This window comes from Sebastes umbrosus, chromosome 6 (genome assembly GCF_015220745.1).
Source record: "Sebastes umbrosus isolate fSebUmb1 chromosome 6, fSebUmb1.pri, whole genome shotgun sequence".
NCBI classification, from domain to species: domain Eukaryota; kingdom Metazoa; phylum Chordata; class Actinopteri; order Perciformes; family Sebastidae; genus Sebastes; species Sebastes umbrosus.
In genome coordinates, this window is record NC_051274.1 from 34,749,239 (window position 1) to 34,776,156 (window position 26,918).

Sequence of the window (26,918 nt, forward strand, 5' to 3'; positions counted from 1 at the left end):
CGGCATCCATCCATCCATCCTGCCTGCCGGCCTGCTGGCACACACCATTTATTCCATGATCACTTATTTAGTAGCCTGTCTGTCTGCAGAGAGATATAGACAGAGATACAGAGAGAGAGAGAGAGAGAGAGAGAGAGAGAGAGATACAGAGAGAGATACAGAGAGAGAGAGAGAGAGAGAGAGAGAGATACAGAGAGAGATACAGAGAGAGAGAGAGAGAGAGAGAGAGAGAGATACAGAGAGAGATACAGAGAGAGAGAGAGAGAGAGATGTTGAACCTGCTGCAGTGATAAATACTGAAGCATCCAACACCCCTTTTCTTCAGTGTCTCATGAGAGGAGAGTCCATTTAAAACTGAACAAATATTGAAATCATTAAAACCACAATAGATGACCAGATAGATAGCTAACTAGTAACAAAGTTCATTTACTCATGTCCTGTACCTAAAGACAGCTTTGATGTACTCTATGCTACTCAGATATTGTTCTGTTTACCAACCAATGATTCACAAACTGTTTTGTTTTTGACCCCTCACTATAAAACATCAATGTCCCTCGTCAAGATCCAGATGTTTTTGAGTTGTTAGCAGTTCAACCAAAAGTTCCCATTTTAAACTTCTCAGATGGTTTTAAAGGTTTCAGTTAAACCAATATTTCACAAAGAAGTCCTGAAAATAAAACAACATAAACTCAGAACTCTTCTTTCCTCTCCTCATCTCACAGATCACAGCCCCTCAGAGTTATCTTGTGGCCCTTTGAGGGGGGGGGGACTTCATAACAGAAGTTCCGCTTTTCACACAGAGCCGGTCTAGAGCGTTCTCTATAAACCAATTTTCTATACTATACTTTTACTATTGATATTTAAGTACATTTTGGTGATACCATTTTTTTTTTACTTAAGTAGGATTATGAAAGTTTGGACTTTTACTCGTAGCGGCGTCTTTTCACTGTGGTATTGCATTTTTACTTAAAGGTCCTGTTTGTGACTTCCTCCAGGTATAAATCATTGCTGGTCGGTGTCTCATGGTCTCGCGTGTGTTTCCACTGTTCAGACTCAGACTCCAACACAAACTCCAGTGAAGCACCAAAACCTCTTGGTTGTATCTAGTGAAGCTGTTAAACAGTGTTGGCCGCGGTCGGATGACGCGGGGGAGACCGTAGCTTTGGTCTCCAGGACCGGAGTCTCTGCTCCTCTGCTCCTCTGCTCCTCTGCCTGCCTTCACTCACACACCGCGCTCCTTCTCTCTCTCTCTCTCTCCACCTCTCACGTGCATGCTGCTCACTCCACACTGCAGAAGAGTTAGTTTAGCTCTGAGAATATCTAGTGAATGTTCAGTGGACGTTTGTGCAGAAATAACTGCTGCAGCTCCTCCAGACCAACAGAGGTTTCCCGTGTCTTGTGAAGTGACGGGGCTCCGCAGAGAGAAACGTTATCGTCTCCCACCAAAACTCCGGCGTCTCCCCCGTTCCCTCCGGCCGCGGTCGGGAGGCTGAGGCGGGAAAAGCCAACACTAGGATCAGCATTGATTCATGGAGAGACCTTGGTCTGGTCAGCTAACATTACTGCCAAGCAGCTGAAATATAGAGTGATATGGTGCTTTTAGCTGACGTGTGTCTCCTCACTGTGTTGAGCGATGCTCCTTCATGTCTATGTAGAGCGAGCACAAGCGCCAGCAACAGGACGCTGACTTTAGTTGACTTAACGGACACAGGTGAAGCTGTTAACAACACATTTCTGATTCTTACAAACAGACCCTTTAAATAAATGATCTGAACATTTCTTCCTCCGCTGCCGGCCCCAGATTGAGAACTACTGGTCTAGATGATAACTCAGGTGTTGGAGGAGGAGAGACGGAGCTTCCTGCACACTTTGAGTCTCGTTCTGGTTTTAGCTTTAAATGTAAACTCAGCAACGCTGCGTCCGCTGTAAAAGGTGGCATCAATAACGATGACGGGGGGGCGAGGATGTTCCAATGATGAAGTGGGAGGAAGACGAGCTCGGTAATGATGATGATGATGATGATGATGATGGTGAGGTGGTGGTTTTGTGTTGAGGTGGGGGAGGGGCGTCTGTCATAATGCAGGGTGGTGACTGTGTTATTGTCTGGACGGGTTTAATCTAATAAACAGAGCTGGAACAACGGCCTCCGCAGCAGTGCATGCTGGGAAACATTTTAACTCATGAACACAGAACCAACACGTCTACAGAGACTACAGTGTTGTATACATATATACTGTATATATAAACCCTGGTAGTAACTGCTGTAACCCGGGGAGAGAGGAAGGCGTTAGCAGTCCGTCCACAGCCCGTGGCTTTATAATAATTTGAGGACTCATTATCCCCCCCCCCCCCACCAGCAGACAGTTTGGAGATTATTTCCTCCCGTCACAGCCCCGCTGGCTGCAGCGACACACTAACTGTCCCCCAATTTCATTCCAGCTGTGACACAGCTGTGGCTGTAATAACCAGATTTACTAGTTTTCTGCAGGATGATTCATTTCATCATTTCCTCGGGAGTGTACACAATAACATGAACACAGTGTCAACACATAGCATCACTGTGAGGCTGAGACCAGGTCAGAGGGGTTTATGGTGTAGTCAGCATCGTACTGTCGGTTAACGTCCCCTCTATAATACAATGAAAGAGAAGAAAGCATAGAGGAATATTATCTTCATGAACCGTTTCTAAGACTCTCAACACACACAGACGTGAAGGAAGCCTGCCATCTGCTGGACATCCAATAATATAAATATAATATAAATATACAGTACAGTGTATCTATGTGTCTATTCAGTACACACACACACACAGCAACCACATGACATCTGTAATGTTAATGACTGATTCACACAGAATTAGAGCTCCCTGAAATCACTCTCTATATTTGTTTATGTTGTCGTCACACTAATAATGAGCCACGTGCACTTTTCTGCAAACAGCATACAAACATGAGACTGATGATGATGATGATGATGATGATGATGATGATGATGAGAGTAACATGATGTTGTACATGATGCATGGAGCGTATATACCAGGGCTCAGCAACCTACTAAATGAACATCATGCTGTATTGAAGAAGACTCATCATTTATTTTTTATTTTTTTCAATGTGATTTATTAAAACTATTTAATTTGTTTCTCTTTATTTTTATTTATTTATTTACTTATTTTTTATTTATTTATTCATTTTTATTATTGTTTTATTTTTTCCCTATTTTTCTCTATTTATTTTTTTATTTATTTTTGTTTATTATTATTCCTATTCTATTTTTTTTTATTCTTTTATTTCTATTTTCTAACTTTATTTCTCATTTTTATTTTATTTATTTATTTATTCTTTTTCAATTCCTTTTCTATACTTATCTTCTCTTCTCTCCTAATATAAGTTTAAATCATTATTTTTCCTCCATGTACATTTATGTATTCTCTGTGGACATTGTGGGGATGCCAAAGCTCACAGACTGACCTCCTGAGGACACTTATGACCCTGTTGTGTCTTAAAACATGTGACGACCGTAACAGTAACGACTGGACCTGATGAGAGGAAATAAAAAGAAGTTAAATAAAGCAGACTTGAATCTGGCGATTGAGAACATAAACTGTTTACAATGTTTCCTGATTGGTTGAACGTGTCCTCCGTCTCCTTCCAGAGGATTCATCGTCAGAGAGCGGCAGTGGAAACGGGCTGCCCGCCCTGACCCCTCCCTCCTCCGCCGTGACGGACGGCGCCATGGTCCAGGAAACAGAGGTCGTCAACGGCAACGGCGGCCCCGCCCCGCTGGACTTCAGCACGCCGACGTCCTCCTCCTCGTCGTCCGAGGACCAGCAGCCGATGAACCTGAGCGACCCCTTCCCGGCCCCCCCTCAGCGCCTGCCCCTGTCCACCTCGCACCTGCCCGTCACCGTGTCGGCGGCGGCCGCGGCTCTGCTCGGCGCTCTGCATCCCAACGCGCCTGAGGAGCTCCGCAGGAAGTACCCGCTGGCCGCCAAGCCTCCCGTGGCGCCGCACCCGGCCCTGCCTCTGCCGCTGCCGCACACGCACAACGCACACACTCCCAACACACACTCCCAGTCCAACACACACACCGCTGAGCTGCGACTGGACCGAGACGGCCGTGACTACGGGGGCAAGGTGAGTCCACGCACACACACACGCACTCACACACACACACACACACACACACACACTGTACGTACAGTATGTGTACACACAGGTCTATAAAGAGATTCAGTAAAGAGTTAATCTGACATCAATCAGAGAAAGAATCATTCCCTCCTACAGACAGTCGAGTCTCTATTTCACCAAACCGACACGTTTCTATCTGAGAACATCATGAACATCTGCAACAGGAACGCTCCACCCTGTTAGATCAGGTTCACATCCATCACCTCCAACACACAACATGTAACTTTATCTCTCTCAATCAAAACTAAAACAATAACTAAAGACAGAAGGACTTTCCCATTTCTGAGTTTGTACCTCCTCGACTCCTCTCCTCAACGGGAGACGCGAGCGGAGGAGGCGAGGAAGAGATGCGAGGAGAGGAGTCGAGGCCTCGGAGTCGTCATTTTAAAGAGACGTCAATTAAATCAATTAAGTCTCAAGTCTGTGACTCAAGTCCCAACTCAGGTCTCGAGTCCTAAACAAGCCGTATGTGCTTATCATCAACTGTAACGTCATTTTAACAGCAGAGTAACTGGATCCAACTGGAGCTCAGTAACGTAACGTCAGTTCTTCATGGTTTTCTCCTGAAGCTTGATTGGATGCTGTTGGATTGGTTCAAACTAAGTGGATCTGGGGAGTTAAGTGTAAGATAATCAAATACAAGTCCCAGTAACATTCACCGGAAATACAGAGTCCAGAGTTCAATAAAAAAACAAAACACTACTTTTCAGAGATTTAACAATAAGCAACAAAAGATAGAAATTCAATTTGTTCAGTTCAGTTTTTTCCCCCCAGAGTGAATCCTCTTCTCGAACATAAAGGATCTCTGCATCTTTGGACCTCGCCGCTTCATGGCGCTGTTGTGCGTGTGTTAAACTCCGACACAGAGCAGAGGACAGAAGCAGCCACATTTGTTACTTGGTGGGTGTTAATTTCGGACCCTGCAGGGCAGGCGTCGTACGGTACCGTCGGTACTGTAGAAAACAAGTACCGTCACGTTTTTAGAATTTTGTCATCGACTTGGTACCGAAGTATCGGTTCTCATGACATCCCTAGTGACAAGAATGAATTGACGTGAATTAATCGATAATGAAAATAGTTGCCGTTTAATATCTGATTTTGACATTTCTGTGGGCTGATATTGAGTGTCTCAATCAAAGACCTAAATCTTCGTGTTTAAGGACCTTTTATTGACAAGCTGTCAGATTCTAACGAGACTCTTAATGAGTGTTTCATTAAAGGACGAGTCCACGGGAACGATGAACCAGTCGAGCCCATAAATGGTTAAAAACACACCGACAGACAGACAGTATATAGTAGATGGAGAGACTTGATGGATGCTAACGGAGCTCTGTGTGTGCTCTCAGTCCCCTCAGTACAGCTCGGGCGGCAGCTACGACAGCGTGAAGATGGACCTGGGTGCCGAGGACCTGACCACGGGGCGGCAGGTCGCCGCCGACGATGACGACGACGACCACGACGACCACGACGACAACGACAAGATCAATGACACGGAGGGAGTCGATCCCGAGAGACTAAAGGCCTTCAATGTAAGTCAGAGACGGCGTTGTTGATGGGTCTGTCGTGATGTCCGCTGGGATCAATAAGGCGTCTCCTCGTGTTCATAAAGACGGTCTCAGTGTCATCGATCACACAGGACATGATCAGTTATTAATATTAACGATGGATCAACTGACTGCAGGTAATCGCTCTAACAGCTGTGTCGTCTTCCCGCAGATGTTTGTGCGTCTGTTTGTGGACGAGAACTTGGATCGGATGGTTCCCATCTCCAAGCAGCCCAAGGAGAAGATCCAGGCCATCATCGAGTCCTGCAGCAGACAGTTCCCAGAGTTCCAGGAACGTGCCCGCAAGCGCATCCGCACCTACCTCAAATCCTGCCGACGCATGAAGAAGAGCGGCATGGAGGTAGCGTACCTGATCGTCTGTTATTACCAATTATTCTGACAATTATTTTCCATGAAATGTCCCCTTAGAATGAGACGCTTATATCTACATATAGAGCGGGTCGTCATGTTGCTACAGTAGCCCAGAACGGACAAACCAAACACCGGCTCTAGATGAGGACATTCACATTGTCACATGTTTGCATCGGTCACCGTTGTTTTCCTAAACGCTTGGTACACAGGAGAAGTTTCAGTTGGTTGCAGTCTGCTACCTCACCATTAGATGGCGCTAAATCCTACACACCGGACCTTTTAAAGGGACTGTTTGTAACTTTTTAAGCGTATAAATGTACCGGGTTGGGACACATGCGCGCTCGCGTGTGGCTGAAGTTCCCGCTCCGCTGCCTGCCTGCCTTCACTCACACACCGCGCGCGTTCTCGCTGTCTCACTCCACCTCTAGACGTGAACGCGCGCTCACTCCACACTGCAGAAGAGTTAGTTTAGCTCTGAGAATATCTAGTGAATGTTCAGTGGACGTTTGTGCAGAAATAACTGCTGCAGCTCCTCCAGACCAACAGAGGTTTCCCGTGTCTTGTGAAGTGATGGAGCTCCGCAGAGAGAAACGTTATCATCTCCTGACTGCGCCCGCAGGGAGACACCGGGTGTCGGTGTCAGGGTTCACGTTTCTCGCTGCGGAGCCCCGGAGGGTGAGGCAAGGAAAGCCATCACTGGGATCAGATCTAAATCATGTTCATGGAGAGACCTTCGTCTGGTCAGCTAACATTACTGCCAAGCAGCTGAAATATAGAGTGATATTGTGCTTTTAGCTGACGTGTGTCGCCTCACTGTGTTGAGCGATGCTCGTTCATGTCTATGTAGAGCGTGCAAGCGCGAGCCGACGCTGACTTTCGTTGACTTAACGGCCACAGGTGAAGCTGTTAACAAGACATTTCTGAAAGTTACAAATAGTCCCTTTAAATCAATATCTTGTGTTAAATTATTGATTTCTTTAGTAAGTAGCCGTGTAATAAGTGGGATGATATATGAAACTGAACTCCTTCAGGGTGACTGGAGCTGCAGCTTTCAACAAACAAACAATTATCATCTCTCGTGTAAAAAGAAAAGATAAAAATGTTCCCGTTAATGAGCCGTAACTATGGCAACAACACGCTCCAGTCAGTTTATTTCAGTTTACAGATGTGACACATGTGACTGACTCAGAGTGACAGATGTGTGTGCTGTTAATACGTTTCAACCGACGTCAGCGGCGACCAGCGGGGTGTGTGTGTGTGTGTGTGTGTGTGTGTGTGTGTGTGTGTGTGCGTGCGTGCGTGCGTGCGTGCGTGCGTGCGTGCGTGCGTGCGTGCGTGCGTGCGTGCGTGTGTGCTGTGACACAGATAATTAATACGCTGCGATCTTTGCTAGTAATTAAAAAGTAATAATGTTGTTAACAAAGAGCCTGACGCTGTCAGCACGCTGGAGATGATGCTGAGTGTCTAAATAATCCAATAAACTTCACGTAGAGGTTGAAGGTCGTCGCTGCCTCCTCTTCCTCTTGAAGTCATTAACTTTATACCCAACCAGTGAAGACGAGCCTCAAGTTAACACGATGTGTCTGAACATGAAGCACATCTACTCAAGTACTCTACTCTAGTAAGATTTATACATGCGTTCTTCATACTCTTGGTGGTTCAGTTTTAGAGCGAGAGTGAAAGGAAGGAGGTTAAATAACGCTCCAAAGTTGGGCTAAATCTTGGCGAGGAAAAACTGTCATGTCCATTTTCAAAAGGATCCCTTGACCTCTGACCTCCAGATCAGTGAATGTAAATGGGTTCTATGGTACCCACGAGTCTCCCCTTTACAGACATGCCCACTTTATGATAATCACTTGCAGTTTAAATGTGTTATTGTCTCCTATTCTAAAATGGTGTGTTTGAATATTTCTGCATCCTGGGGTCCCTAAACAGTCTAGAATTACATAAACTGTGTCTCACTGTAAAGCTGAGACTCTGGTGGATCCAATGAACCCAACTGGATTCATGTGTGATGATGTTAGTCCCCATAGGAGACATTTCATTGACCTCACTGTATAAAATGACCTGTGGTGACCTCTAGGATAATCACAGCCTCATGAAACTTTACAGCCACAAACTAGAGACCTAGAGCATTCAGAGGATGGATGGATCAGATTAGAGACCTAGAGCATTCAGAGGATGGATGGATCAAACTAGAGACCTAGAGCATTCAGAGGATGGATGGATCAGACTAGAGACCTAGAGCATTCAGAGGATGGATGGATCAAACTAGAGACCTAGAGCATTCAGAGGATGGATGGATCAGACTAGAGACCTAGAGCATTCAGAGGATGGATGGATCAAACTAGAGACCTAGAGCATTCAGAGGATGGATGGATCAAACTAGAGACCTAGAGCATTCAGAGGATGGATGGATCAAACTAGAGACCTAGAGCATTCAGAGGATGGATGGATCAGACTAGAGCAGTTTACACAACAGAAGTGCTCGCCATCCAATCGCCGAAAAAATGTAATTCTTGCAGAAATCTCAAAAGTTTTGATCCCAAATCCCAGCATGTCTTTTTCTCTGGTGTTCCTCAAGGTCTTGGTGTCTTAATGTGGTATTTTGGAGGGATTATTGATCATTTTTATCAATTCTCAACTGGTAAAAAAATGGTTAAATTTAGCACCAAATCTGTGGAACAAATGGAATCAACCCAAAAAATACTGCAACAACTTCTGAGACATAATAGAGCATGATGATGACCATCATATACTTCTATCATAATGTTCATTATGTGGCTGGATGTTTCTGTACTAATGCAGGACAGGTGCATGATGGGAACAGTAGTGATGTTGTATTGACAGGCTGCTTCACTCTGACTGTAAAGATGAAATATCTCTGCTGCCCTCCGGTGGTGAAGCATCATGTTACACTGTGTGTTAAATCCAGGACGGTCGTCATCAGGAGGAGTGCTGCTCTTCTTCACCGTGATTATCACACCATGTGCCTCCAAATATAATTTACATCAGTCTCCATATTCATAGAAAAGGATTAAAGTAAAGCTTTTATACATTAGATACTAAAACATATGTACCGGTACTAACTTCATCTAATAATCTAAAAAATATATAAAACAACATGAAGCTCATTTATTACCTCCAGACGTCTCACAGGAATTATCATTTCAGAATGATCATAATAATTAATAATAAACTTTATTATTTATACGGCACTTTTCAAAACAAAGTTACAAAGTTCTTTACGTGGTTGAACCAGGAACAAAAAAACATTTCAGGACGGCAATTAAATCAAATCTGATTACAGCCGAATAAAAATAAAAGTAAAACGAACAATAAAAAAAGCACTAAACATTAAACTAACAGTTCTTTTCTTCATGGATTTTCTTTTACATCACAAACAAACTGTTGATATTTGTCAGTAGTAAAATGTTGAAGATGTCGCTCTCTAATAATAATAATAATAATAATAATAATAATGTTTTTCTGCAGACCCGTCCTACTCCGCCTCACCTCACCTCAGCCATGGCTGAGAACATCCTGGCTGCCGCCTGCGAGAGCGAATCACGCAACGCCGCAAAGAGGATGCGCCTCGACGCCTTTCACGTAAGTGTGGCGGGAAAACAAAAGCATTAATGTACATAAAAAGCTGAGCAGGCCGGCCGGTTCAGTGCTGCTGATTAAGAATCACCGTTATACTGAGAGAAACATCTGTGTCGTTACCTGCAGACACATCTGTCTGAAGACGGACTATAGGCCAGTGGTTCTCAAACTGTGGTCCGTGTACCACTGGTGAAATATTTAAAAAACATAATCAAAATACTACTACAACTGAAAATACCTTAATCATGAGATCATTGAAATTGGATTTAAATGTTACAAAGTTTTGGCTTTGCTGTAATAATTTTTTATTTTGAAACAAAAAAACGTACGCACTCGCCCCTACCCCGCCACGGAGCTCCGACCCCGCCACGTAGCAGCTACGCAGTTGGGTTGTAGTGCGTTCAAACATCCACGATTAGTTACAAAACTGTGATGACAAGATGAAGGGTTCAAAAACACTGCAAACGGGAACTATTAATATAGTTATGAATGAATGAATGACTTTATTTCAAACACAAAAATAAATAAAAACAGATATAAAATAATAACAAACAAAACAAGAGTAACGGTGTCTGAAAAGTAGTAGGTAGAAGTAAAACTTATATTTCCCTTTCTCACTTCTCCTCTAATAACTCATATATCACAGAATGATAATATAATATAATATAATATAATATAATATATAAACTATCCCAGATTTATTTACATCCCAAATTAAATATATGAACAGCATCCCAAGTTTATTTACAACCCACATATCCATCCGGAGTTATTAAAAATAGATATAACACAACCCTTATCACAACTCTTCCTCATCCATATACCTCCCTTACATATCTTTTTGGTTTTATGGAAGAGTATAAGTGCCAGTTGTATTGTTTTACCCCGTCTCTGTACGGCGTTGTGCGGCTGACAAAAGTCAACAATAAGTAATATTATTATTATTATTATTATTAATAAATTTGCCTCCTGCATGAAGTGTGCATTGCAGACGAGGGTATAAGCCTACGCTGGTGTGTTTTAACATCGGTCCTGATGGTGGAACCAGGAGAGACAAATATTTCCTGAGGTGCTACGTGATGTAAAAGTTGAACCCTTCTGTTGTCTTCCCGTCGACCATGCAACTTTTGTCTTTGGTCTGGTTTGACTGTTTTTAAAGCATACATTATAAATTATCACCCAATTCTTTATTCCACCTTTTTGGCCAACTTCATTCCAACTCATTACCACAAGTTTTACACTTTTTTTGGAATTCATGGTCAATAAACCTAATTTATATGAAATTAAACCTCTTTTTCTTGGAAAAAATGCAGAAATTATGAATTATTTGGACTATACTCAAAATTGGAGGAATAATGTTGATGGATTATCACAGACCGGTATATGTCAAAGTTTAGTCAGAATATTACAAATATCATAATGTAAAAAAAATGTTTAATGACAGAGTGACACATTGCACCACCGGGTCAAAATTGACCCGGGAACACCACAGGTGCTATAATTTTGAATAAAATACCCATAATGCAACGAAAGTAGTGGTCATTATTATTATTTTTTGCAAAGACCATATAAGGGAACCATCCAGGTAATTTTGGGGCAAATAGGTGAAAGACATCCATATTTATGATATAATGAAGTTTGAAAACGGGTCAAATTTGAACCGAAGACAACAGGAGGGTTAAAACAGCTGAGGTAGGACATATAGACGGTCGCCTAGGGCTCCACCTTCTGTTCGGCGCTGGTCGCCCTCCAAAAATATATAAATATTTTTTAAATAAATGCCTCCCTTGTTTTCTGCATTGAGGTAACAAATAAACAAATAAAGAAAGAAATAGAGAAACACACACTTCACCTCTGTTACTCTTTTTTTCATTTGTTCGGCCACTTATGTGTTAATTAAAGTGTAAATTGTAGTAAAACCGACTAAACACTTTTAAGACAACAACATCAGGGACCAATTGTTTATTTTTACTATAATAAATACAGTTATTTATGAAAATAAATAGCACCAAAGGGGTTAGAGCTGGCCGTGCCTGCAGACCTGCGTAGTTCAATAAGTGAACCATCAGGAGGTGAAGCCAGAGAAATACAGTTAGAGTTACAGCTATATCACTAACTGCAAAACACCATCCAGCCACACTGACACATCTCTGTTATCCAGTTAGTTATTACATTATTTTACCACAGAAAAAACACTTGTTTATTATCTATATGTGTAATCTCAAACATAACGCTGGTTCACAGTTTGACTGCCGTTATAAAAAAAATGATTTAATCCTAAATAATGTATTAATGTAGGTCAGTTTTGGAGACACATCTGTATTCCTTTAGGGCACAAAACAGACAGAGGGTGTTGTTTAACAGCACTAACAGAGCTAAATGACAGACTCAATGTTAAAAGTAGAGAAAAGTTGGTGAACATTTTGTATTTGTATTATTATAATCCTCAACGAGACTTTGACGAATCCGAACTCCTCCTTCTAGGAAATGATGTCTTCATACTGTAATAATAACCCTGGGTTCTTCCCACCAGTTGCATTTTAATCCATCCATCTTGCTGTATAGCATTTAGAAGTACTTCCTGTTTCCTCCTCCAGGATGACCAGATCTCTCTGGACAAGCCGTCCGGCGGCAGCGGCGGCGGTCTGAGGGAGCCGGCGTCCCTCGCTCACTCCGCCTACTCCCTGGCCGCCTCAGCCTTCTCCTCCTCCCAGGACACCCAGCTCTACATCAACGGAGCCGGCCTCAGCTACGGTTACCGTGGATACCCGGGCCTGGGCGCTGCCATGCAACACCCCGTTTCCCTGACGACCGGCGCTGCTGCTCAGAGCAACGGTGAGGATGGGGAGAGGGGGGGGGGGAGAAGAGGGTCTTTTATGGAGACAGAGAGGAGACGGACAGAGAGGAGACGGACAGAGAGGAGACTGACAGAGAGGAGACGGACAGAGAGGAGACTGACAGAGAGGAGACTGACAGAGAGGAGACTGACAGAGAGGAGACGGACAGAGAGGAGACTGACAGAGAGGAGACGGACAAAGAGGAGACTGACAGAGAGGAGACGGACAAAGAGGAGACTGACAGAGAGGAGACTGACAGAGAGGAGACGGACAGAGAGGAGACGGACAGAGAGGAGACTGACAGAGAGGAGATGGACAAAGAGGAGACTGACAGAGAGGAGACGGACAGAGAGGAGACGGACAGAGAGGAGACTGACAGAGAGGAGACGGACAGAGAGGAGACTGACAGAGAGGAGACTGACAGAGAGGAGACTGACAGAGAGGAGACTGACAGAGAGGAGACTGACAGAGAGGAGACTGACAGAGAGGAGACTGACAGAGAGGAGACTGACAGAGAGGAGACTGACAGAGAGGAGACGGACAGAGAGGAGACTGACAGAGAGGAGATGGACAAAGAGGAGACTGACAGAGAGGAGACTGACAGAGAGGAGACGGACAGAGAGGAGACTGACAGAGAGGAGACTGACAGAGAGGAGGCGGACAGAGAGGAGACGGACAGAGAGGAGACGGACAGAGAGGAGACTGACAGAGTGAAACAGTTTTAAGTGTTTTAGCTAGAATGAGATTCTTACAGGCTTTTTAACTTTACCTGTTTGCCTCTCTGGTGTCTTCAGGGTCCTTCAGCTGTTTGAAGATGAGGTCGTAGTTTTGATGAGCAGATAATTGTGGAGCAGGGTGATGATGCCAAACAGCATCCAAACTTACCGATCAAGGTTTAATGAGTGTTCATTTTTCGTCACAGATAACACATAATGTATTAAAATAAAACTGCATCTTTAGCTGACTGGTCAACTGCAGACCTGTGATGTCATGTCATGTCTGTGATGTGACGTCAATAGTTTTATTATTTACACTCATTATAGCATCATTATGTCCGCTTCATTGTTGGTAGGTGATGGTGAAATAAATCAGTTTAAGGCCCCATCACACCGAGCTGCCGGTCGGCCGGTCGTGAGTTGTTTCCTCTCACGCGGGCGCAGAGCGTACGTGATAGCTGGCGGTCGGCTGCAGTCTTTGCGGCGTGTTCCAGAGCAGCTTTTTGGCTGAGGCACCGGCGACGTGAGGTGACGCAGCGGTCGGCCTTCGTCGCCGCTAGTTCTCTGTCGTAGGTTTGGTGTGTCTTCACCTCTGACCGCACCCAGTTTCACTTTCAAAACAAGGTTACAAAGTGCTTTCCAATAAAAGCATGATAAAAATAATTAACACCCAGAACTTAAAATCTAAACAAAATAAAATCATAAAAATATTTACAACAGTGCACCATCAGTTAAGAAAAAGCCATGATATAAAAGTGAGTCTTAAGAGATTTAAAGGAAGATACTGAGTTTACCTGCCTGAGATCCTCAGGTTGGGAGTTCCACAGCTGAGGGGCCCGGACAGCAAAAGCCCGGTTGGTCACCTTTGTTGATTTTGGAACTGTTAGTAGGATCTCCTGCCAGAGGATCTAGCATCGATCAGGCTCATAGGGAGTCAGCAAATCACCGATATAGGCCGATACGTTACACAGAAACATGCCGACCACCTCACGGTACCGCCAGCTGGGAGCTGTGATCTGGTTTTAAAGTCACGCACCTTGACGGAGGTCTGCGCTCTCTGAGTGACATTCTAGTTGGGACTTATTTTGATTATTTTACCCTTAACTCCCCAGATCCTCGTTGTCTGAACCGATCTGACAGCATCCAATCAAGTTGCAGGAGAAAACCCCGTTACTGAGCCGTGTTGGATCCAGTTACTCTTTTGTTAAAGTTTCATTTAATTTAATGAAGAGCGCATAACGACTTGTTCAGGACTCAAAACTCAAAGTTTAGGACTTACTTGTGACTTGCAAAACAATGAGTTGGTCCGTCCTCTAGTGTTCAGTAAATCCAGTTTAAGATGTAGTTTAAGAGTTTTTAAGCTGACATGGTCCTTTGCTGTCGTTACCTGGGAGCCACAGGTGATGTTCCAGCAGTCTACTGCCATTTTGAACTGACTGATCTTTCTCTCCTTCACCTCTCCTCCTTCTCTTCCTCCATATCTGGTTCTCCTGTTCTTTTCTCCACCTCACCCCTCCCTCCTTTGTCTCCATCCATCCTCTCCACCACCTTCAGGCCCAACAGACCTCAGCATGAAATCTCTCTCCTCTGCCAACATCAGTAACTCCTCCTCCTCCTCCGCCTCCGCCGCCGCCAACAACAGCCTGGGCGGACGGGGCAGCAGCAGCAGCAGCGGCGGCGGCGGAGGAGGGGGCGGGGCGTCGACCCAGCTCAGCCAACCGGAGATCACGGCCGTGCGTCAGCTGATCGCCGGCTACCGGGAGTCGGCCGCCTTCCTGCTCCGCTCGGCAGACGAGTTGGAGAACCTCATCCTGCAGCAGAACTGATGTGGGGAGAACACACACACACACACACACACACACACACACACACACACACACACACTTACACTCCGTTATGTTGGTTTCGTGTCCGTCTGCGTCGACCGCCTTCTTGTTTTTGATAATTTTTTTGGAGGCAAAAGTGGGAAACTGGGACCGAAGGGAGGGAGACCGATCCCACCAACAATCCCCCACAACCTCCGTCCGTCCACTCGGCCTGAGGAGGAGAACTAAACATCTCTTCCTCTCCTCTCCGGAAGAACCTCACAATCAGCAAACACTCTGAGCGACGGAGTGTGGAGGAGAGGAAGAGGAGAGGAAGAGGACAAAGGAGGAGAAAGAAAAGCCTCCTCGTGGGTGAAGACGTTTTTGAGTTTTGATCGACGGCCGCTTTATGATCATTTAAAATAAGTACTCACTCCCTGAATTGGTACTACTGAAGCTGTTTGAGTGTTTCTGTTTGTTTATTGTTGATTTCTTTTTTTACTCTTCCCAAGTGACTGAAAGAAAGAAAAGTGGTTTGACTTCTCTGAACAGAAAGCACTAAACACGGAGAGGAGGACACTTTGAGTTCCGGGAACTGGAAAAGAGTTTTTGTTTAAAGAAAAAAAAAAAGGAGGAGGAGAGAAAGTGTTTTTGTGCTCGCTTGTATATAAGCTCTCTGTGTCCTATAGCACTTTTCCCTCACCTTGAACCCCCCATCCTCCTCACCCCTTTTACCCAGGGAGCAACTTGCTACTTATGCATCCAAGACGCCATGTTGACCACCAGGAAATACCTCAGATCAGACCTGCCATTATCAGTTCCTCACACACACACACACACACACACACACACTCTGCAAGTGAATGGTGACATTCCCACCTGTTTACTTCTTTTACCACCTGATGTCTTCAAGGTTTCTATATTTTTTCGGGGGGAGAGAATCGAACAATCTTGCGCAAAGAGAGACCTGTAATGTCGAACAAACTGATGAAGCGTTTGGAGAACTGATGTTGTGAACTTTTAAATCTTGTTTCTTTCGTGCGGGTTCATTCGTGTGCTGCTGTATATAATCAGTTCATCTTGAAACACTTGAGAAGAGAATCAGAGTTTCTCCTTAAAGGGGAGGGTGTTTTCTTAAATGTTGATCACTGGTGGCAGTTTTACCTCCCGCTTCTACTTTTCTTTTCTTTTTTTACAAATGTAGATGTAACGCCAACAAAACCTCAGCATCGTTCTGTTTAACAGCCCTCCCCTCCCTCTCTTCTTCTTCTTCTCTCCATTGGACCTACTCTTCTTCGTGGACCTAAACACGTCCTCCTCCCCTCCCTGGTCCGGTCCAGGTCTCAGAGGACGAGGAGGACTGCTCTGTCTTTACTGTGTTTGTCTGTTAAACTCTGAGATGGCCATTGTTATTATCATTATTATGATTATTATGATTATAATGATGAACTGTCATGTTGCTGCTGCTATACAAAAACCGGACCTTCTGCCATAGACCTGAAACCTCAACACAGCCGGGCGTTAGCGCGCCGCAGTGCCCCGTGAAACAACCCGACCGACCTCCTGCGACCTCGACTGCAACTCGACCACAACAAAGCAAAAACGACACGGAGCCTCTCGGCGGAGTCCCGCCTCTCTCAGACCGGTTGGTTGGTTGGTTTCTTTGGTTTGTTTTGCTTCATAGGGCTTGATTCATGTTCGTGTTTCGTGACTTTCTAACTGTGAATTCTTTCAACCTGGTTCCTTCACCACGTGTTCGCCCCTCTGGAGGACACAGGGAGGGATGTATGAGTCTTCACTGTGGGACATCAGGCCAACGAGGACACATTTAAACCTCTCAAGGGAGACAAACAGTCCAGTTCATCCTCATCTTGTTTTATGATGAATTTAATCCAGAAGGAAAGAAAAAGAGACGGCACTAAATTATAACTTTTAATAAGAGAAATCCATGTTTTACACCTTATGAAGGTAGTTTTAGGTTGTAAGAGCCTCTTTGTTAAAGGAATAGTTTGACATTTTGGGGAAAATGCTTATTTGCTGATGAGCGTTCGGTACCATCAGCCGGTTAGCTTAGCTTAGCATAAAGAATGGAAACGGAGGGAAACAGCTAGCCTGGCTCTGTACAAAGGTTTTAAAATAATCCACCTACCAGCACCTCTAAAGCTCACTGATTAACCGACCAGTCATCATCGGACGTTTCTACAAACCACAGACACGTTCAACGGAGACGTTTCTGAACCAAAAATTACGTTTCATGTCAGCCTCGTATCACGCTTGCAGAAACGCCACAATGCCACGTGGTTAACGTTGTGAAACGATTGGTTAGTGGTGCCTTCAGACGGGGTCGTGTTTACCGTGATCATGAGAAGAGTCCATATGAACGCCCCCCCCCCCCCTCATGTCATATTTACGACCTCGTAAGTGGAAAGTTTCTGAAAGCTCCGAGTTCACGAGTTGTGACGTGTTAGTTGACGTTGTCAGAAATGGCGGAGGCCTTGGAAGTAAAATTTTCGGTGCATAATAAGTCAATATCTTGTAATTTTAGTCGTCGGTTTTTCTTCGTAATTTTAGATTTCTGAGGAAAATGTTTTTCAGGTCTTTTATATTATAAAGCAACTTTAGGTGCTTTATAAATACTGTTAAACTATCAAAACGCTCAATATACAGAGAAATACACACAGCCTGTATTCAGAAATTGTGCATTTGAAACAAGCCGTTGTGATGTCACAAATATACAATATATAGACCATTACACGGTTTTAAACGTAAACATTCTAAATGTGTCCCAGTTTATTTCCTGTTGCCGTGTATGTAAATAACAACAGCTCACAGGAAGTAAACATGGACCCAAGCTATTGCCTAGCAACGCAATTCCGTTGAAATGCGCTAAAACGGAGCGTTTCAGACAGACGGTGAATAAAGGTATATTCAGACAGACAGTATGAGGAAAATAATGTTTTTTTCACATTACAGCATGTAAACATGTTCTAGTAGAAACACAAAATACAAGTATGAACCTGAAAATGAGCACGATATGGGACCTTTAACCACTTCAACGGCAAGCATATCGTGTACACGACTTCACGTGTTGTAAACACAAGCTCACGAGTTTTATTTGAAGGCACCAATAGTTTATGCAACAAAAAGGTCGCGGTTTGTGTTCAAATAATAACGTAATAACGTAACGTAACAATGTAACAACGTAACAACGTAACAAAACCACTATAGTCAGGTTTAGGAAAAAGAACAACATGGTCGGGCTTCAAATGACGACGTTTGTACGGTGAAAAAGACGCTGAACGTTGTGAACGCGAGACACAAACCAACAGCTGATTGTAACGTGATGCACGGGACATGAACAGCGGTCTCCTGGATGAAAGCCCTGTGTTTGTTGGACCTGTCCACCTCTCTGTCACTTGCTCTGACCAACTGCAAAAAATTTAGATATTTCATCGTATCCCCGGTTTGCAGAAACGTACAATGCCAGCATTTTTTCCGGGCGACTGGGCGGGATTAACGCGTTATATCTCATTTGTTTAATCAGTACACAAAAGAAAAACAGATTAACAGGATTTTTGAGACATAGTTCAGCACTTGACCCCCCCATAAAACAACATGTCATTTTAACACTTGTTCTTATGGATTAAACAAGCGGGATATAACATGTTAATTAAAGGAGCTGGTTGTTATATTTAGACGTAGCCAGGCCAGCTGTTTCCCTCTGTTTCCAGTCTTTATGCTAAGCTAAGCTAACCACCTCCAGACATGAGATCATGAAATCGATCTTCTCACTGAACTCTGCAAAAAAAGCAAAATGTCAAACTATTACAGAATTTTGAGGTTATTAAGAAGCACCTCTAGTTTTTGTTTTGGTAGCTTCTGGTTGATCCATGAAGAGGTTGAAGATGAACAAAACGTGACTCAAATTCTCCCGAGGCGTTGCTCCGCGTGCTGTGTTTCTACTGTGGTTTCTACTCAGTTCGTCGCGTCACCGTGATTTGCTCCCTTGTTTTGCACACTGAGCGAAGCAGCAGTCATCTGTGATTTGAAGGTGGGGGGGTGGTATGCATGTTTCCTCCTCCCTGACTTGAACTGCTGAAATCGGAACGAGAGCAGTTAAAGAGGTGTGGTGTGTTTTTTTTGCAATGCAGCTGATAATCATTCATGACAGCATTCACTGGTGTTCAGATGGTTTTTGTCGGCGGCCCGCGGCGACGGTCAGACGGTCAAATCTGTATGACGTGCGCTGGATGACGAGCGCCGCCGGGCTACAGAGCAGAGGACGTGTGATGAATACAAAACCTCCATCCAAACTTTCACCGATTTTACATTCATGTGCAACGTCAGAACCACCGCTCTAAAATGTCTTTCATTTATGATTAGATGTAGAACTGTTTCTGTTTAAAGTGAACCGATCACTGAATGACACGAGAGAAATATGCAAAAGACCCGACTAGAGGAGGAGGAGGAGGAGGAGGAGGAGAGAAGGAGGGATGTTGGGAAGCGACCTTTAACCTCAGAGGTGACGTCACATTTAACAAGAATGGCTGACGATTGAATTTAAAAGATATCATTTATCCTTTGAAATGGAGGAAATCTCACGATACAACATGCAGTGAGACCCACTGAGGGACAATCACATTTCTTCCTCTAGTTTCTCCCTAATGTTAACGTCTTTATTCAGTTAAATAACGGAGGGCAGATTAGAGAGTTTGGTGCGATCGCCTTCGTTAACCCAAACATGGCGACACCAGCGGCCCATCCTCCCGTCCTCCCATCCTCCCGTCCTTCCGTCCTCTCTCCTTCCGTCCTCTCTCCTCTCGGTGCTCTCAGATACTGCTGGTGTTTTGGTCGAGACCGTTGGGGAGATCCGGCCCCTTTGGGACGAACTTGTGAAATAGTTGCAAAATTTTATCTATTTGATTTGTGTACATGGAAACGAATTTCCTTTTTTTTTCCGTGACGCTCTGCATTTCAAATGTCCAGCAACACGTGTCAATATCCGCTGCAGTTTTTTCAAAATAAAACAACTGAGTTAGGATTAGGCAACAAACTACTTAGTTAGGTTTAGGAAAAGATCAACTTGGTTAGGATTAGGAAAAGATCGACTTGGTTAGGCTTAGTAATAGATTGACTTGGTTAGGCTTAGGCAACAAACTACTTAGTTAGGTTTAGGAAAAGATGGCAGTTTGGGTTTAAATAACACCAGAAGTGCCATAACTTAAGTTCGGAAGTTACGTGACAATTAAATCAACTTTGACTTCTGGTTTCACACGGGGCACGACCAGCGGTCTCCTGGTGAAAGTCAGGTGTTTTCAGACCCATCCACTCCGACCTCCTCGCCTCACGGCGTTCGCCGCTTTTTATACGTCCCGGTTCACAATTACGTGGATCAAATTTAATTCCTGCTGAGCATCATGAAAAAAAAAAGTTAAATGTTGATGTTTATGTACACAAATCAATCCATTAAATTATATGACTATTTCACAAATGACTGTGCGACTGGGCTGTTGGGACATGTGGATCGGTCCAGACATGCTCAATCGATCTCAGATCAATTTCCGATTCAGTTGATTTCAGGAAAAATTTCAATCCCAACTTCCTGACGTTCATTTTGCCTCCTTCAGAAACGTCCGACTGTCTTAACGTCGCCTCTGCTGCTGCCATTCTGACAACCTCCAACTTCCAAAATGTTGTTTTCTTTTAGACAGCCATACAGTCTCTGAGTTAAATGTGGGTTTTATTATCTGCACTTAAAGGATGACATCAAACTTCAAATCAAAAAGAAAGGAAAAGAGCCAGAGTTTAACATTTAACTTAACCCCCGACAGTCTCTGTTAGACTTTATTATCCTGAAACTGCAGCTTTCATATCATGAGGTTTTATTCTGTGGTGAAAGATTGGAGCAGTTTAAGATTCTGTGTAAACGATGAAGAGGCTCTTATTGCAGTTCCTCCTCCTCCTCCTCCTCCTCCTCAGAGTCTGATTCTTGATACTGTCGGCTAAAACCTTCCTGCTTCTTTGAAATCTGTTTTTTTTGTTTTTTTTCTAGGAATAAGTCATTTTTACCAAACACAACTGAACCAGTGAGATCGTCCCCAAAAGGAAACAGAAGTGCCCGAGTTGAGTTCTTGGTCAGGCCGTAGCCAACGCTGCTCCGCTGACGGACTTATTCAAAGTGATAATCAAATGTCATTGAAGGCATTTATCTGGGACTTTTATCTCATTGGTTCCTTAAGTGTCTCCGTCAACCTCAGAAAAGACGGTTTTCTACGAGTGTTTCTGAGCCCGGGTCAGTTTACGTCAAAAGCCAGAACAGCACCACAAAAAAAAAAAAATAACTGTACAAAATAAGAAAAAAAAAAAGGCAAATGACAATCTCCCGAAAGGTGTAATTTGCTCAGTTTGATTTCCTGTCTGTTGAATAATCTTCAGCCGTAATCAGAGCGTTCGTTTATTCACAACTCGTCCTCTTGTTGTCGACGTTTCCACCGGCCGAGCAAACAAACCGGCCGACACGTTTCTATTTTTGATTATTGTTCTCAATGTTCTGATTCTTCTTAAAGTTATTATTTTATAGATATATTTTGTAGTGCCAGTAAAGTGGTCTTTTTTTTTTTTTAGGAGATATTTTGTACAATATTCCAAACTCTGTATGCCTATTACTGCACATTCCAAACATGGATGTCAACCGACACGGGACCCGACCGCCGTCGCCACAAACGGCGAGCAGAAAGGAGGCAGCATGTTGACCTTTATAACGGCACTCTTCCAGCGAGTGTGATGTCCTTTTAAAGGTTACGTTTACACACCGACGTGGTTTTTAAGATTACCATCCGGCATTGATCTTCCGTAAAAAAAGGACTAAATCATTTGAGGCTCCAGGATGACAAAGAGCAGCTGAGAACAGAGCAAATGTCACCGTTCTTACTACATTAAAGGTCCGACCTGCTGTGATACATCACTCCTGTAAAAACCTGCAGCTCGTTGAGCGGAGCGTTGAGTCTCTGGTGGGAAACAGCGCACGTTGAAATCCTAAACTCGTTTTTTCCAAGTGGAGCCGTTAAGTTAAGTTGCTTTTACTCAGAAGGACATCCACAACTTTCTGTAGTGGTTTATTTTGTTAGATATTTAACCGTCTGCTCACACTATCAAGACGAATGTTGGACATATTTCAACCAATTCTAATTTGAATTATATTTTATTTATTTAACTGTTTAGTTTTATTTCTCTTAATGCTTAATTCATAATGTTGGTGGAAAAAACATCTAATCCCTGGATTTTATTTTAGTTTAACTTTTGCACGTTTAAAGATGACGAGTGTGAAGAAAATCAGAATCCGAACCTCCTCAGGTCATTAGAGGGATAAACATTTTGGGGAAATTCACTTTCCTGCCGAGAGTTAGATTGATTGATACCAATATCAGACATGAGAGTGGTATCGATCTTCTCGTCTAAATCTCGTCAATAAACTTGTTTCACAAAATGTCAAACTATTCCTTTAAAAGATAACAGAGAGCATGACCTCAGAATCATTTTAAAGTCTCAGATATCTGGAGTTTCCGACTTAATCTGATGCTGCAGATTTATTGAATCCATTGAGAGGAATCAGGGAAGCTTCTATAGACTCAAACCTGAAACCATCAGACGAGCTGTGATGCCGGTCGGGTCCCTAAAACCATCACACACACACTTCTTGAGCCAGTCTGGTCAGATCTATAGCTCAACACACACACACACACACACACATTTAAAAAGTAAAAGTAAGAAAAAGTAATGGACCTTTTTTTATTTTTCTATCAGCTCAACAGCTACTGTCGAAATAAAAAAAATAAAAAAATGGCTTCCAGAGCCGTTTTACTGTTTTTTTTATTTTTATTCTGTTCCTCTTCGGTGCTTTAGATTCCTTCATTGATTTTCTCTTTCTGTCTTCGCCCGACTTTGTTACCGGACTCTTTGATTGTCTTGATTTCCTCCGCCGGGGGCTTCGTAGCTCCTCCAGTAATACCAATGTGAAACCTGTATTCTCCTCATGATTTGACTCAGTGGAAGTGTGATGTTTACATGTACAGATTTTTGCGATTCTTTCTGGTTTGTTTTGTTTTTCCCGTCATCTCTCTATCCCCCCCCCCATCCATCCATCCATCCATCCATCCATCCATCCCTGTTTTCAGTTAACTTCCTGACACACTGAAGGGAAATGGGACTGCGTCTAAAAAACACAATTATCACCATTTCACACATAAGCCTGTCGCACGAGGGGACGCGTCGACACTTTCAGTCTTTCTTCACCTGCTTACATTTTTTGTTTTGTTTTTTTAAGCATCCTGTTAGAAATGCCTTGTTAGCATTTGTGCTAACGGTGCACCTATGTTTCAATGAGGAATGCTAACAGCTAGTTTCAGTTCAGAGAATTTAACTTCTGTGCTTCGGTGAAGAAACGGCTGAAATTGAAAAGCTGGCGTCCCCGGACAAAACCGATTGTTTTGGGTGGGAGGGGTGGGGGGGGGGTAGGGAGGCGGGTGGGGGGGGTCGAGCTGTGTTTGTTTGGCTCAGAGGGCGCTGACCTTTGACCTCTCGGCTAACTCCACAGCACACAAAAATCACAGTGGGGCCACGACGCCCCTCCACTGGGTGCGACCGCGATCGGGGCGGAGATGATTCCTCAGTGAATGATAAGCCATGACGGACCCGGCGTGTCGGGTCTCTTTAGTCTATTAGTATATTTAGCAAAACTTTAAACTGCAGAAGACAAAAACTTCAACCTCAGGAAGAAACAAACAAAGGACATCACTTTTGTAAAAACACGTCTAACTGAAGGCCCATTTCCCTCTCTCTTTGATACCATATAAATTATATCAGAAATTCTTTTTATATTTATTGTGTTTATTATTATTATTATTATTATATATAACAGTGGATACCTTTTTTCCAGTACCTGTGGCTAAATATTTTGATTCTTTAGAAAAGTGTTGATAATATATGTGAAGCAACGTAAACGATCGAGGAAAAAAAAAAAAAAAGAAGCGTAAGGTTATTATTTTCTGTTTGTTGACTCCGTTGGAGCGGTACGGTGTACGGTGTACGGTGTACGGTGTACGGTGAACGGTGTACGGTGTACGGTGAACGGTACGGTACGGTATGGTACGGTGTATGGTACGGTACGGTACGGTACGGTACGTTACGGTACGGTGCGGGCGTGTTTGTCGAGCCCAATAACGAGAACATATCACTCTGGTCCATGACAAAGAAACCAATGATCGAAAAACTGAGCTTTGTTTTGTGTGATGTCACTGCTAAGGCTGAAATGTTTCTGGACTTAAAAAAAAAATTGTGACCATTTTAATTTTTTTTGTTTTTTTTTTGTTTTCTCCCGAGCTGTACGTCACAAAGCTAAATATACTAATAAAACAGTGTGCTATCTATCAGACAGAGATACGCCTCTTCTTTCATACTCCACACTGAAGCATCACCTTTATCACTCAGATAGATGGATGGATGGATGGATGGATGGATGGATGATAGATAGATAGATAGATAGATAGATAGATAGATAGATAGGTGGATGGATGGATGGATGGATGATAGATAGATAGATAGATAGATAGATGAATAGATAGGTGGATGGATGGATGGATGGATGGATAGATGAATAGTAGATAGATAGATGGATAGATAGGTAGATAGATAGGTGGATGGATGGATGATAGATAGAGATAGATAGATAGATAGATAGATAGATAGATAGATAGATAAATAGATGAATAGATAGGTGGATGGATGGATGGATGGATGGATAGATGAATAGTAGATAGATAGATGGATAGATAGATAGATAGATAGATACATTTACACAAGGACAATTTTTTTGTAACTTCTTTTTATTTCCTTTCAACAGGTCCAGTCGTTCAGCACAGTCACGTTTTAAGACAACAATGATGCTTGAAAAATCTCCAGCCTGCAGTCGATCCTGTGAGACGAGGTAGAGGGAGCAGAGTCACCTGAATCACCAGAGGAGGAGTCTAGAGAAGGGGAGGCTATATGAAGGCTGGGTGTGTAGAGAAGGGGAGGTTATATAAAGTTATATAAATTATACTTATATTAGGAGAGAAGATAAATATAGAAAAGGAATTGAAAAATAAAAAATAAATAAATGGATAAATAAATAAAAAATAAATAAAATAAAAATTAGATATAAAGTTAGAAAATAGAAATAAAAGAATAAAAAAATAAAATAGGAATAATAATAAACAAAAATAAATAAAAAAATTAATAGGGAAAAAAAGTAAAAAATATAATAATGATAATAATAAATAAATAAATAAATAAAATAAAGAGAAACACAAGGACAATTTAGATATTTTCTTTTACTGTTACTTTCTACTCCGCCATGTTTCAGAGGGAAATATTGCTCATTTTACTGCATTTATTCAACAGCTGTAGTTACTTTACATTAAAGGATAACTTTGGTATTTGTTACCTTGGACCTTACTTTCTCATGTTTTAGTATTTTTTTTAAAAGGGTGCAGTTGTGAGGGAGAACGCTGCAGACGGCCGCCACTGAATGGGCTGTGATGTCAAATCGGGCAACGTTGGTTTACTAACAAACACAGGACTTTTAACCAGGAGACTCGTCTTCAAGACCGGTATCGACCGGTGTTTTGTTTTGTTACGTTAGTGACGTTTGTGACGTGTTTTCCATAGATGTTACATTATTTCCGTACAGGTTTTACTTAGTTTACGTACTTATTTTAAGCCCAACCATGATGTTTTCCCTTACCCTAATTAAGTTACTACTGCTACTAACTGTAGACGTTTACGTGACGTATGACTGACACGCTAAAAGGCTAAAATGTCTGTAATGTCTTGGTATTTATACGCCGGGAGACCGGGTTGCGTTCAGTGGCTGGCGGCTGCAGCGTTCTCCCTCAATACTGGACCAATTTCAAAAATTGTTGTCCCCATCAGTCACTCAGACACAAAAACACGGGAATGTATGGTTGAAAAATATCAAAGATTTAACATTTAAAGCACATCTAGGCTTACAGAATACAATCCATTGTGGACGTGTAAACCTGTGACCTCGTCATGTTTCACATATGAGACCCTTCACCTCTAAACTTCTCTCACGGTTTCATTTAAACAACAATTTGAGGTCAATTTGTCCGACATTTCACAATAAAAGTCCAAAATATAAAATGTAAAAGCAGATGTGTGCATCAGAATTTAGTTTCTTCTTCTTCTTTTCTCCCATTAAAGAGGGGTGAACTCATCAGCAGATCACCTGCTGAGGTAATCAGTTGGACTGGAACCTTCTGACATCGTGTCCCCAGATGAACCTGCTCTGGGATTGATTATGTCGACTGGTCCCTTCTTTTAAATGAGGGTCATCATTTAAATCACACTTTGGTTTGTGTGTCTCAACAAAATCATTTAGAGCTGCTCCACCATTCAAGTCTAATGATGCCTGAAGAACAACGTGATGATGAGTGTTGTTGAAACTCTTCATGATTTAGGTTTTATATGTGGAGCTCAGCTCATCCTCCTCTGAGGTGAACGGCTGGTACTGATCTGTACGCTGCAGAAATGATGAGCTAACTAGTTAACTGAGGAATCCATTGGTACCAGCCCGGTCATGGTAGCTTGTCAGGAAGAGGTTAAATAACGCTCCAAATTAGGCTCAATGTTTGCTGTAACAAAGATTAATAACAACAGTAGAACTGGTCAAACCGACTCCACCGCCGGCCGTACGAAGACTGAACTAACAATAGAGCTGTGCAATATATCCTTCAATGCATCTACACCTCAAGAGCTACTACCTCTGTCTACATTTTATTTATTACATCTA

The 26,918-nt window shown here is 42.9% G+C and overlaps 1 protein-coding gene and 1 long non-coding RNA gene across 2 annotated transcripts in view; one reads left to right on the plus strand and one right to left on the minus strand.

The window, feature by feature from the left end:
- The window catches only part of LOC119490092, a 19,929-nt gene extending 17,345 nt beyond the window's left edge, over positions 1-2,584 (minus strand). Inside the window, exon 1 of the long non-coding RNA XR_005207325.1 lies at positions 2,574-2,584. This is a non-coding gene — a long non-coding RNA (uncharacterized LOC119490092). The remainder of the gene's footprint in view (positions 1-2,573) is intronic.
- The window catches only part of LOC119490036 (nucleolar protein 4-like), a 155,000-nt gene extending 139,210 nt beyond the window's left edge, over positions 1-15,790 (plus strand). Inside the window, exons 6-11 of the mRNA XM_037773204.1 lie at positions 3,655-4,136; positions 5,537-5,719; positions 5,907-6,095; positions 9,602-9,715; positions 12,310-12,547; positions 14,820-15,790. Of these exons, the coding sequence (XP_037629132.1) occupies positions 3,655-4,136; positions 5,537-5,719; positions 5,907-6,095; positions 9,602-9,715; positions 12,310-12,547; positions 14,820-15,091 (1,478 nt within the window). The 3' untranslated portion in view covers positions 15,092-15,790. The remainder of the gene's footprint in view (positions 1-3,654; positions 4,137-5,536; positions 5,720-5,906; positions 6,096-9,601; positions 9,716-12,309; positions 12,548-14,819) is intronic.
- Positions 15,791-26,918: the final 11,128 nt, after the last annotated feature.